The sequence below is a fragment of the Pleurodeles waltl genome, chromosome 3_1 (genome assembly GCF_031143425.1).
Source record: "Pleurodeles waltl isolate 20211129_DDA chromosome 3_1, aPleWal1.hap1.20221129, whole genome shotgun sequence".
NCBI classification, from domain to species: domain Eukaryota; kingdom Metazoa; phylum Chordata; class Amphibia; order Caudata; family Salamandridae; genus Pleurodeles; species Pleurodeles waltl.
Genome location: NC_090440.1, coordinates 161,663,505 through 161,677,785, shown reverse-complemented (window position 1 = coordinate 161,677,785; position 14,281 = coordinate 161,663,505). Strand labels below are relative to the sequence as shown.

The following is a 14,281-nucleotide window of genomic DNA, read 5'->3' as shown; positions in this document are numbered from 1 at the left end:
TGCCCTATTACAAGGTTTCTGCTGGTCTGACCTGACTGACCAGTGCAAACCTTGAGATAGAGCATTCCTGCCGGTCTGACCGGCGAGAACAGTGTTACGAGATAGCACTCGGCTCCTTCATCGGAAAGCAGACAGTGCACATTCCAATGGTCCTCTGCAGGGGAGCACCCTGCACTGCCCATGCCATAGGCGTGGACAATGCAGGGGTCCCTTTGTGGCCCCCGGCACTTGTTCTCCGCCATCCTTTTCATGGTGCGGAAACCTCCATGAAAAGGCTGGCGGAGAACAAGGTTGCAATCAGCGCCTCCCAGGCTGATTACAACCAGGACTGCAGTCACCACATCGGAATCATGGATCCTTGCGGGGACGGCGGTCTGTTGGCGGGTTCGCCTGCTCGTAATGTGGCAGTCAGGCAGTCACAGCTGCGGCAGTCTTGTGACCGTCAGCCTCATAATAATGCTCCTCGTAATGAGACCCTTAGTATTCCCACTCCAACCTAAACCAATTTGTGGAAGGCGCTGTGCACTAAAGGGGTGACGTTTACTATTTCCCCTGTGATCTAAACCAATTTGTGGAAGGTGTTGGACATTAAAAGGGTGACATTTACCAATCCCACTACAACCTGAACAAATTTGGTGGAAGGTGTAAGACACTAAAAAGCCGACATTTACTATTCCTATTCAACCTAAACCAATTTGGGGAAGACACTGGACACTAAAGGGGTGAGGTTTACTATTTCCACTCCAACCTAAATGAATCTGGGAAAGGTGTTTGACAACAGAGAATTAACATGTACAATATCCACTTGAAAATAAAACATTTTAAATAACATATTACAAAATAAAAATAATACATACACAGTCAGTACTCTCATTTACTCACATATTTATTTCTATAAAATTAACTAAAATGTTACCTAAAACACACTCATCTATACTATAAACCTTTATGGGCATATTTTTATTTAAAATGATAAAAATAATATTTTAATTACAATAAAAAATGAATATCTAGTTGACAATATTTATTACCACACATGACCTTTTACTAATAAAATATAAACAAATTCATAATACAAAGGTAACAATCAAAAATGTCTTAAATATGTATATGAATGTATTTATTATTTTTAAAAACTCAAATTAAAAATAATTCTTATAAAAAATAAATTATTTATACAATTCTAAATATTTCCTAAAACTAATGTAAAATGTTTAATTTTAACATAAAGATATTGCTAAACATTCTACTTTGTTAAATGTTTGTACAATATTTTAAAATTGAGATAAAATGTATTTATTATTTTCCTTAAAATAATACCATTATCATATATCCTAATTAAAATCAAATTAAAATATATTAAAAATGTTAACATAATAAAATACACTTATAAACATTCTAAATTATTAATTTGCATATTTCTAAAATTATTACCTTACAATTCAAATGTAATACATGTATTTTTTAAAGATCTCCTCACCCTTATCCTCTAAATACCCAACATCCTGCTACTAAAATCATTTTCAGCAACTAATCATAAACATTCATACAACTAAAAATATAAATTTTAACAATTTGCTAAGTAAATCAATTAACTTAGTAAAACACAAATAAAACAATAAAATCACAATCAAACACACTACAAAACATCACATACTAATTGTCACTTACATATGATATTGAATGTAACAATATTTCTACATCAATATTTTTTACAGCGACATTAAAAACTATGCTAAGAACAATATTTTAGCTTTGATATTCCTACTCACGATATTTCAGATGTCTCAATATTCCTGACACAATATTTTTGCATCACAGTATTTTTTCTGATATTTTGTCAAAATACTTCATCTTTGTAGTAGATTTTGTTCAGTGGTTTTTGAGGTTGCTGGAACAAAAAAGTCCTACTGTGGGAAAAGTTAAAAACACATTTATTGCATGGCTCTTGCTCCACCCCTTAGTCGGAGGAAGAGAAAATGCCATGACACATCCTTTCACCCCTACAGAATTTAGAAGGTTGGCCCTTTATCTCTTTCTTGCCACACAACAACCTCCGGTCTGATTCTGAGTGGTTTGGGGAAGGACAGGGAAAGGAAGCTACAGGAACAGCTGTTTACATTCAATACAATTTAAGAAAATGAATAACCATAGACAAAAATAGCAGTCTCTTCAGGAAACAACATTTAATGGTCTGAATGAAGTGAGACTTACTCATACTTTGCAATATCCAAAAAATGTCAGCTAGTGCAGAATCAGTCACAACCAGGCATGCCTAACATTTGACAGACACTAAACTGTTGGTTAGTGAATTTGTTGCCACTTGATCGGTCCGTACACATCCTCTCTTTGGCTTATCAGATAAAATGAATACACGTCATTTACAGAACTATCAGTTTGCATTTAATAATCCTGGTCTATTATAGCAATTCTAATCGTATCCCTATTCTGCTTACCATGTCCTCTCTGTCTCCCTTTCTGTCTCTTCTTCACGCTATCACTCTGTTCCTCTATGTCTGTTTCTCTCTCACTCCATCTCTCTCCCTCCGTCTCCCTCTGTTGTCCAATTTCTCTCTCTGTCACTCTCATTTTTAGCCTCTCAATATTATCTTTCAGTATCTATTGCTGTCTTTCACTCTCTCCCATGTGGCAAGTCTGCCTCTCTTAGTACTGCATAATAATGCACCATGTATATGTAAAGCTTATGTTCAAACCTGGTCATTGTGGTGCCACATTACAGACACTAATTGATACACAACTCAGTGGTAGTCATTTTGTCAACCGCAGGTGGTAAAAGCCTGAGTGGATCAGCTATGATTCTAAACTTTGAGATGAAATACAGATACCTGAAGCAGATGTTTTAAGGTACTAAGGGCTCAATTTATATATTGGCAGTTTTAACCATTGTCATGGTGGAGTACTTTATGAGCGCCACACGTAGGGCACTTCGCTTGCAAATTTAGATATGCCTGTAGGGCCAGGGGACATATCTAGCATTTCCAGGACTGCTGACACAGTGGTTTCTGTAAATGCATTGAAAGTTTGACAGACTGTTCCGTCAACATGACAGCGCCATCTGTCAAACTTTGATTTTTTTTTTCTAGTCTTAAAAACAAAACTCCAGCAGGATTTTGTGTTTGAAAATCAAAATACCAATGCACCCCTCTCAATGAGAGTTATCCCTATGGTGAGGGGGGAGTTTTTCAATTTTCACTGCCCCTTACCACCAGGGCTTTCCTGGCAGTGAAAACTGATCTGTATGTCCGCCCATCTAAATTAGGTGGGCGGACATACAGGTCAATCTCCGATGGTCCTTAAATAGGACCAGCAGACTGTTATGTTGATGGAAAGGGTGCTCCCTCGTACTCGTACTGGAGTACCCTTTCTGCCAATATTTAAATTATGCCCTTAGACAGCAGACCTGGTTCAACATTTTTGAAGGGGTGACACCAACACCTCAGTCACCCAAATTATTACACCCCTAGGATTATGGCTGTCTATTATTTAATGCTACAAGTGTCAAGATTGCAGTTCCCACATGGAAAGATGACCTGTAGTTATTAAAAACCCCACCCTCAATTTTGCATAGGTTGTGCAGATGTGCCACCATCCTCCCCTCCTCTCCTCATGAGGGCATGACTGCTACGCTGCCGCCCTCTGAAATATCACTTGGCACCAAGACGCGACAGACTGTGGTGAGACAGACTGCTCTCCTATTTAAGATTACTTTAAGTTACTGAATGTAAAGACAATGCTTTGATCTAACTGCTGATGGTAATCTAGTACCTTAGAATGTGGGTACTGGTTTTCGCTTTTGCTTCCACAAGTTGAAATTGGGTTTAGTTTGCCTACAGTCAGACTTTATTAAGAGGCATTTAGGTTGCATGACTGAGAATTGGTTTACTTTGTAATAAGATTAATGCTTCTAATCTTGATATGTGGTGTATCCGTGGTGGATGAGCCTTTCCTCAGGGACACTGACTTTTGTAATTGGATGCCCTTGGGCCTTAGGCGCTATATCAGTCCCACAATTTCAATTGTCCTTGAGGTTCTGTTTATGCATTCTTTGTCGTTCCACTCATTGGTGACAACTGACATTGGAAGCCTAGAGTCCTGTGATATAACTGAATGTGATTTATCTGTTCTAAGCCGTTATCATTTTATATTGCAACGTTTCCATTTCTATTCCCAGATCCTAAGGGTCCATTCACTTTATTACCAAAAGCGAGCCATTGCCACATCTGTGAGTGGGAAAATATTCTCTCTGCCATTGAAGTTGAAAACAGTGCAGTTCTGCGTGGGAAATTCGACACACAGAAAGGGTATGTAAAGCATAATTTCATGTGCAAATGTATTACCTGAGAAGAAAGTACTGAAACAATTTACAGAACCTTCCTGGTTTTCACAGACCGCGAACTTCAGGCTTCGTTCTTCCTTGAAGATCTGTTGTCCCAATACAGCTTACCGCTTACCATTGTGTCATCAACTGACCTATCGTTTAAGGAAAAAATGAGCTCAAAACCTAAAGAAAATGTTCTTGATGTCCTCACTGTGTCAGAAACCTATGAGGAGCATTTTCTACTCGGACATCCCATAGAAAAAGGTAAATGTGCAAACCTCAAGATGAATAATATTGATTAATATGTTGATGAAATGGGTGTTAATTTATCAATGTATGTGATTCTTATGGATACAAGAATGATGGAAACCATTGTTAAGAAGACAACAATTATGAAATAATATTTGTAATTTTTTTCCAAATGAATTTATGGGTGCATTGCCCGTTTTACCTTTTGTACTCCATCTGCCCTATGTTTTAAGATATATTCTGCAAGCTCAACCCTTTGTGCCCAGCTATTCTGCCTCTAAAAACAATGATTGGGCTAAATATATTTCCCTTTCAGAAGGCAGTTGGATGCTCTTTCTAGTTCCATTTCCAAAAACAGGAAGAGGACTTTCATGACTTCGTTTTCTACTCTTACCTAGTACCAAATGCAGTGAGGCACATGCTTTCGTGTAGAGTACCAGAAAACTGGCAATTCCCCATCCCAGCTGTGGAGACTGAGGTGCTCATTATGTGACTGCGATCCTGGGACCGCCAGACTCGCAGTGGCGGTTGGACCACCGCCAAATTAGCAGTTCCGCCTCCACATTATGACCCTGGCGAAGCAGCCATGGTGCAACCGCTAGCACCGCCAGGTTGCCGACAGTCGACAGCCTGGCAGTGCCAGCGGTCTTAATCCACCAGGGCAGCATTGCAAGCAGTGCTGCTCTGGGGATTATGACTCCCCTCTCCGCTGGCTTTTGCAAAGGCTGGAAGAGACAGGGTGCCTGGGGTGCCATGGATGCCACTGCAATGCCCATGCAATTGGCATGAGCAGTGCAGGGGCCCCCATGGACAGCCTCGTTGTGCTTTTCACTGCACAAATTATGGGCAGTGAAAAGCACGACGGGTGCTATCGCACCCGATGCACCGCAACATTGCTGCCGGCTCGACTACGAGCGGGCGTCAATGTTGTGGTGAGTTTCCCAATGGGCCAGCCCCAACAACTGGGTGCTGAGCTAAGAAGTTCGAGGGCTGAAATCTGCATAGAGGCTGCCCCTGCATGCATGACTGGAACCACGTAGACCGGTAAAGACCACATAAAGACAGAGGGCGAAAACAGAAGTACCCCCCCCCCACGACCAATACTGGCTCCCTGGTGCTGTCTGCGCAGATGCTGGGGACCGCATGTGCTCTGGGAAACAGTGGCTACAGACGCACCGGGTCCCCCCAACCTACCTTCGTCTCCCCAGGCACCCCTTCGCAGGGATGGGCAGGACCCGCAGTCTGAAGAATAGCACGCAGGTGGATATGGCAGCTCCGGTAAAAGTGACTGCGAAGCAGGGGAAAAACTTTGCACAGATCACCTGGCAGCACACACAGTAAAGATACATGGAGGCCATAAAGGAAACTAAACAATTGCTGGAAGAACAAATTGCCACAGTGGTCATAGAGGTTGGACTACTATGAGTGGACCACAAAACTCTGTCACAAAATGTCTGTGAAGTTGAAACACAGATCACGGATACACAACCCACTGTGAAAGAGCTGGTGACAAAATATGCATGCATGGGAGGTAAATTAAAATACCAACGGCCATTTGGAAGATGTAGAGAACAGGACCCATAGGCATAATGTTCGGCTGGGTGGGGGTGGCTGAGGGTACGGAGGAACGTAGTGTGGAGCTGATGGTGGAAAAGTGGCTGGTGGAGACCAACCTTAAAGGCCAACCCTCAAAAATTTTCTCGGTGGAAAGAGCCCACCGAATACCTACCAGGCGACCGATACCAGGAGCTGAACCTAGACTTATCATCATATGTCTCATGAATTTTCGTGACAGAGACGTCATTCTACAAACTGCACAGAAACACACGCCCTGCCAACTGGGAGGAAGCAAGGTTAATCTTTACGCAGATTATACCGCAAACGTCCAACTGCAGCAACAAACATTTGTGCCTATTAAAAGGGTCCTGAGCCAACAAGAATTGAAATACCTGCTCATCTTCCCAGCAAAGCTGAGAGTTGTACACAAGGAAAAGACCCACTCCTTTGCAATGGCCTTGGAGGCATGGACAAGGCTGGAGCAGACGGGACTGTGGTCACAATCGCAACCATCAGCGGAGACACCTGGGGAATGGAAAACAGCACCTGGTAAGTGGTGGAAAAAGAGGAAACCAACCCTGCTCCAGACAAAAGAACAAGCAAAGGAGGAACAAATGAAAACAGTGAACAACCACAGACGGAGCAACATGATGCTGGATAACAATCAATGGAGAATACTAGCAACAAACTCGGGTAGCAGTGGCTCAAAACGCCGAGGGACAGGGACAGACTCAGAGGAGGACTCAGCACCAATACTCACAACAATGACAGCTGCAGATCTGGGATGACCAGAGAGAAGAAGGCTGCATGAAGAGGGGAGACACACATGAATAATTGAAACCTTGCAGAGGGAATCAAGAGCTGTGTCTACACCAGAGGATAAAACTGTACTTGCCTCGGACAGGGCCCTATCCTGTGCAACCCAAATGTGGCGGGACTGGGCTAATAGCATGCGATTGGGGAGCTTCACCAGGATAAGCTCCACACTGCTGAGATAAAGGCCAGATGCCACGACCCACCTGCATGCTGGCCACCAGTTGATAAGTTGTTTACAGTTTGGGGTCACACATATCGTAAATTAGGGAGGTGGTCAACTAACAGATCATGGCATGGTAAGGTAGGGAGGTGGTAGTTCAAATTCAAGGGTAGTTATAGATGCGTTGCAGCACCAGAGTGAATGGGTGGCCCAACAATGGCTAAACTGTGAAGGGAGGACAAAGGGAAGATGAGATATGCTCTTGATAACATGGAATGTTAACAGTTTAGGGAATAAAGTGAAAAGAGGACTGATCATTAAGTCACATTGGCCTGCATTATGACATGGCGGTAAGTACCGCCTACCACCGCAGCGACGGCTGCAACAAAAGACTGTCACCGCAGCTAACAGCTGGATTTCCGCCACAAGAAGGGCGGAAATCCGGCTGTGGCCATGCTGGCGGATGGTGTTAAGGTGGTGCTGCTACCACCAGCAGCACCACACCGGTAGACCGCTGCCAGCCGTATTATGAAAAATAATACGGCCTGGCGGTGTTCTGCTGGTGTGCGCTGCTGGCGGTAACAGCGCCCTGTCCCGTCCTTTGCCGGAAAACCCCCTGGATTCAGGTAAGTCGGGTTTCCGACAGGGGAGGAGGATGGGGGAGTTGTGTGTGTGTGGGGCATGTGTGCATGAGTGTGTGAGTGTGTGCGTGAATGCAAATGTATGTGTAGTGTTGTTTGAGTGCATACATGCATGTGTGAGAATGCGTGTAAGTATGAATAGGTGAATGCGTGTCTGTGTGTCAGTGTGAATGTGGTGCTGATGTGTGCATGAATGAATGGATGCATGTGTGTATGCCTGTGTGAGTGGGTGTGTGTATGCGTGGTGCATGTCTGTGTGTGTGTGTGTGTGTAGGGAGTGGCGGATTGGAAAGGGGAAGCATGGCTGGAGGGGGGTGGGGAGCGTCTGGGGAGTTGTTGGGAGGGAGGGGACCTCCTATCAGTGACAGGGAAGGAATTCCCTGTCATTGATAGGGCCCACCTCTATCGTTTTGGTGGTGTTACGAACACCACGAAAACCATGGCGGTAGGCAGGGTCAAAATGCCTGAGGCGGTACAATAGCAGATGCTGGGCTAGAGATTCTTATCTCCAGCCCGGCGGCTGCTACTGCCATGACGGTTGGAGTGGTACATTGGCGGATTGGCTTCAGCCAACCTGCCAATGTCATAATGTGGCGTTATGTACCACCAGCCTGTTGGTGGTAACACCGCCACATTAACACCGACCGCCAGGGTCAAAATGACCCCCGTTGTGTTTCTGCAGGAAACACATTTAATGGATGCTCAACTTAGTAGCCTGGGACGTGGGAGATATAAGATAGCATGCTCTACACAATACACCTCAGGCTCTGGGGGTAGTAATCCTAATAAAAATATCAGTCCCCCTCCACGTGACTCAGATGTGAATGGACGCTCAGGGCTGTTATGCTGGTTTAGAAGGGGACTGGGAAGGCAGAGCTGTAGTACTACTGAATGTACACGCCTCACCAGGAATTGAATAAGCTACCTTAGCTAGCGTAGGAAAACTGCTTGCAGCCACACCCATAGCTCTCACACATACTCACTTAGACTGAATGAGCTCAAGATAAGAGGGCGAATTTACCAAAGGCAAACTGATGGGCTTTACACAAGCAATGGAAATATATGACATTTGGAGGGAAATCAGGGGACAGGAGTATGCATACTCCTTTTACTCACACGCCCACAACATGCAATCTAGGCTAGACTACTTTTTTACCACCACACACGCACTACTTTACTTCTCAAAAGCGCGATACCTAGCAAGAGGCCTGAACAAACACAATCCACTAGAGATCATATAGAAGGGTGAAAACTCCATGGGTGTCAGAGAGTGAAAGATGGAAACCTGGCGCTTAGCTAATAAACAAGAAATGATTTGTTTAGATACAGTGACCAACCTCTACTTTAATGAAAACGGGGGGTATTTTCAGAATAAAATCACAGAATGGGAAGCATATAAAGCCACGATAAGAGGTATCTTTCTGGCAGGGAAAGTCAGGGATAAGAAAATACGCAAAGCTAAAATGCAGGCAATAGAGTCTAAACTAATACAATCTGATGAGGAATACGTGATGAAACCCATCACACAACTAGTGAGGGACCTGGAACTATTTTGAGAGGACTACCTTTTCAACTGCTAGAAACTAAGCAAAAATAACCCATATTGCTAAAGACAAATGCATGTACGATGCGGGAGTCAAGGCCGGTAAACTACTGGCGTGGATAGGGAGCAAAGAACAGGAGAATCTACATGTTAGGAACATAACCCTAGACAATGGAGAGATAGTACCAACTAGCAAGAGAGTGGCAGAGGTCTTTGCCGACTATATGGAGGCATTCTGTTATTCAAGGCTCACGGTCCCCACAGAGGAAGTGTCAGAATGCATTGCAGACTGCCTTCCTAAACGATTACCTTGGGACGAGAGAATAACCCTAGAAGCGGAGATTACAGAGGAAGAAATTACACTAGCAATGGGACAGATGCAAGGGGGGAAGCTCCAGGCCCCAATGGGCTCCCAATAGAACTTTTCCGTAAACTATCACGAGTAGTAAAACTGCTTTGTGCAGTATACAAAGAAGCGTTTGAAGTGGGCGAGCTCTGAGAGGACCAGAGAACGGCCACAATAAATCTCATACCAACACCAGGCAAACCTAGAGATAGATGTGAGGCATACAGACCCATATGCTTTCTGAATGCTGACATAAAGATTTTAGTGAAGGTCTTCACAAATAGACTACAGTAAGTAATTGTTGACATTATACACCCAGACCAAAACTGTTTTAAACCGGACCTCTCGACAAAATTAAACCTTCATAGGCTGCATAATAACATAGCTGAAGCGGAAAGGCAGGGAGACCTCAGAGCAATTGTGTCCCTGGACGCCAATAACGTGTTTGATGTGACTGAATGGCCATACTTTTTTGGGCTTCTGGAAAAAATGGGATTTGGCCCCCTATATATCAGATGGGTAAAGCTTCTATACACGAACCCCAGCGTAAGAGTTAAACTGAATGATAGAATATCCCAGGAATTTCCGATGAGGAGGGGATCTCTACAGGGATGCCCACTGTCGATGATGCTGTTCGTACTAGCGGTGGGGGCATAGGTGCGGGAAGACCCACTAATATGGGGATGGCTGAGTGTGAGAGGATGGGAGAAGCGTACTTCATTATACACAGACGATATCCTACTGTATCTGACCCACACTGACCAGTCACTGGAGAGATTGGGAGACATATTTAAAATATTTGGCACGTATTTCGGATTCAGGATCAACTGGAACAAATTGTTACTGTTCCCACTGGGTGGTAGGAATCGAAGGGAGAAGTTGCCACTCTCGTCTCGCTCAGAATAGAGCCATATAAATTTAAATACTTGGGAATATGGGTCTCTATAACCGAGGTGGCTCACTATGCTGCTAATCTGCTGCCCCTGCTACAGAGACTGGAGGATGATGTCAAACATTGAAGATGGCCACCACTATCATTAAGGGGTAGAGCATCCATGTTTAAAATGATAGCGCTGCCTAGATTGCTCTGTGCTCCAGAACACCCCCTATAAGATCCCGGATGCCTTCTTTTAGAAAATGGACACAATAGTTAGGACACTGCTATGGGAGGGAGAACAGGAGCATTTAGGCCTGACAACACTCCAGTGTAGTAAATATAAGGGAGGAATTGCCTTACAAAACATCCGGAAGTACTACAAAGCAGCACAAGTGGGAGTGGTTAACGGCTGGGCATACGAAGAACAGGAAGACCCAGTTTATAGGCTGGATAGAGAGGGTATGGGCCCCAGGAGTTACCTACACCCCCTCTACTGAGGGGCAATGGGAACACCATTGAGCCCGGCAACAAGGAACATGGTCGACACATGGCCCAAACTAAATAAAGAAATGAGCTGGAAGATCAGGCTAACACCTAGGACCCCCACTATGGGAGGGAGAAAGGCTATAACTAGAGAGCATGAGAAGGACCTTTCGGGGATGGGATGCGAGAGGCCTATCCCCACTGGCAGACATGAAGGATGCAAACGGAATAGTACCATTTGAACATTTACAGCGAGAATATCAAATGTATATCACAGTGGCTGAGGTGCAGACAACTAATACATGCCTTGCAGAAACGCATACCACATAACAGAGAAACCTAGGAAGACTCTCCTCTTGAGAGTAGGCTGCTGGATGGTAAAATAAATTAAAAAAATAGTCTCACTTACATATGGCTCCCTTATGAGAAATACACAGAACTCGCTCACGCACTTACAGGAAAGGTGGGGACAAGATGTGGGGAGCATGGATGAAGAGGAGTGGATGACAGTGCTGGGTTTCCCAGGTGCGGTCACAATAAAAACAAGCTTCCGCTTGATACAACTCAAAAATACTTCATGGGGCACATTATACAAGGGTGCTAATGTACAAAATAGGTAGAGCGGACAGCTCACACCGCCTGAGAGGGTGTGCAGTGTATGATACTCTGATGCACACGCTGTGGAATTGTCCTAAATTGAATCAATTTTGGTGGAAGATTTGCAACTCTCTACAAAGGGCTGTGGGAAGCCCCTTGACTTACCGCCAAGTGAAGCGCTGCATGGCATTTGGGAACCCACGGATTTCACAAAGAGCCAACAGACACTGAATAGCATGGGTTGTATAATAGCTAAGAGGGACATAGCGCAAAACTGGGGAAATCAACACGTCCCCAAATTTCACACATGGGAAACCAGTATGGAACGCAGTAAAATGTCGGAGAAAAAAATATATAAAGGGTGGGGAACATGAAGAAATTTGAGAGGATATGGGGCATGTGGGAAATGCAACCCTGATAAGATAAACAGTTTTGGATGGGACTGACCAACGTTTGGCCTACCTGGGAATGGGAAGTACTCGGTGATGCCCGACAACGTGTGATAGCCTCGGGAGACAGTGGGTGGGGGAACAGGTGGGAGCACATTGACGTTCCCCTTTCTAATGTGTCCCAGGAACTTAGAGTGATGATTTATTAATTATTGCAAGAGTCGCTATTAATTAGTATTTGCTCTGGTGTCTGATACATAGTTGTTTGCTTGTTTGAATTTCTTTGAAGAAATTATAACTAATAAAAAGAATGTATAAAAAAAAGAATGACGATTTGCTACTTCTATGTGTGCTGCATTTTTCATCACACATAGAAGTAAAAAATTGTCAATGTAGATTGTTTATGTGCAGGAAGGAACACCTTCCTGCACATAACCAATCGTTCCCTTCAATGCAGACGCCCTTGCAGCATAGTGCAAGGATGCCTGCGTTGGTGCTGACAGCTAAATTTAGTGCCAGTGCTAGGGGAAACACAGGGGTGCGCTGTATTTGTGATCCCTGCATTTCAGAAGTGACGCAGCACGGCACTGCCAATTTTGGGGAGTGCCATGCTGTCCAACTTCTGTGTAAATATGCTCCACGCTGTCTTACGAACTCTCAGCAACGAAGACAACCACTTAGACTGGAAGGGACCAGAAAACCAGTGCAACAGAAATAACAAATAAAGAAAAAACGAAACAAAGAAGCACACACATACTCACACCAGCAGTCTTTCTCGTTCGAATGCACACACGTAGAACTACAGCAACACAAATTCTCTACCACACACCTAGACAGACAGCCACAAACAGGAATAATTACACACGTTTACAGGACCACAGAAAAGCACAGACAATAAATCATACTCAACCAAATGTGGGCGCACAGAATCAAACAGGGATATGCATAAAAAGTGACACAAAGATCAGCACAAAACACACAATTGACACACCAACAAATAGCAGTGCAAGGATAGAAATAATCATGCTCTTTGGTCCCCAGGTCCAGGGAGCAATTGCCACTGCCAAAAACCTGGAACACTTTCCTTCTTAAACATTCTACACTCCACATTCCATTCTGACAACACCCAACACAAACAGCAGCAAAGACAGTCATGCACACAGACAAATGCACAAACTGCAGCAAATAACTAAACACATGCTAACAGACACACGGCAAGACCATCAGACCGAAAAAAATTAAATGTGTACAGAAAAGAAACACACTGCATGCATAAAGACACACACACACATATCAACACAAGAATATAAACACTGAATCAATCTGCCACATATACATGAAGTTGTTTATACTTGCACATATAAACACATACTCAAAGCCACACATAGAGAGCCAAAAAAAACAACAGCCCCACCCAGGGTAATACAAACATACATACAAAAACAATCCCTTGCACAATTGAGTAGTCATTCGTTATCTGCTCCATCACGAAGGACACATTCCCCTCTACTTCCCCTATTTCTCGGAGAAAAAAACCCTTTCAGCTGACTTCCCTAGATTATGACCTTGGCAGATGGGATACTCCCTCACAAAAGGGACGGATATCCGCCCGCCAAATTACAAGTTCCATTATATCCTATGGAACTTGTAAAACAGCCAGCAGTATAAATGTGACATTTGTGACGGAGTATCCCATCCGCCAAGGTCATAATTAGGCTCTATTGAACTTCAGTACAGAATGACAGATAAGCATTGGCAAAGCCAATAGATATGCATTGGCTAACCTGCGTTTTTTTTGCTTTGCCTTTTTATGCAATATTCATTAAATGTGCATAAAAATAAAAGGTAAAAAAGCAAAGGGTTGTAAAAAATTAAAGACCTCTGCCATTTTAAGTGAATATGTTCTTTGATAATAATGTCTACATGATGAATGGAATAAAGATGTATTTATATATAGATATAAATGCAAATTTTGGGTGCCACCAAACCCTTGCTGCATTAGGCCAGTACAGAAAAAAACCCAAACTGGCAGAAAACATTCTCTTTCAGTTGTGAAATGCTTATCTATCTAGTTGACCCCACATCGTGTTCTAGCATTTGTTTTTATTTTTCCTCAAAGTACCAGAATACAAAGAAATATGAGCTAAAGAGCAGGTCTTGATGATCATCTCACACTTGCCATAGAACAGCTGAAGGTGTCTGCTGTACCATGACAACTCCCCATGGCACTCCCATCATTAGATGTCTCATGTGTAAGACAAAAGCGAAACACTCCCCATCGTGA

At 43.5% G+C, this 14,281-nt stretch overlaps 1 protein-coding gene across 1 annotated transcript in view; it reads left to right on the top strand.

Moving 5' to 3' along the window:
* LOC138283868 (uncharacterized) overlaps positions 1–14,281 on the top strand; it is a 136,580-nt gene that overhangs the window by 91,953 nt on the left and 30,346 nt on the right. Inside the window, exons 2-3 of the mRNA XM_069222048.1 lie at positions 4,193–4,322; positions 4,409–4,603. Of these exons, the coding sequence (XP_069078149.1) occupies positions 4,193–4,322; positions 4,409–4,603 (325 nt within the window). The remainder of the gene's footprint in view (positions 1–4,192; positions 4,323–4,408; positions 4,604–14,281) is intronic.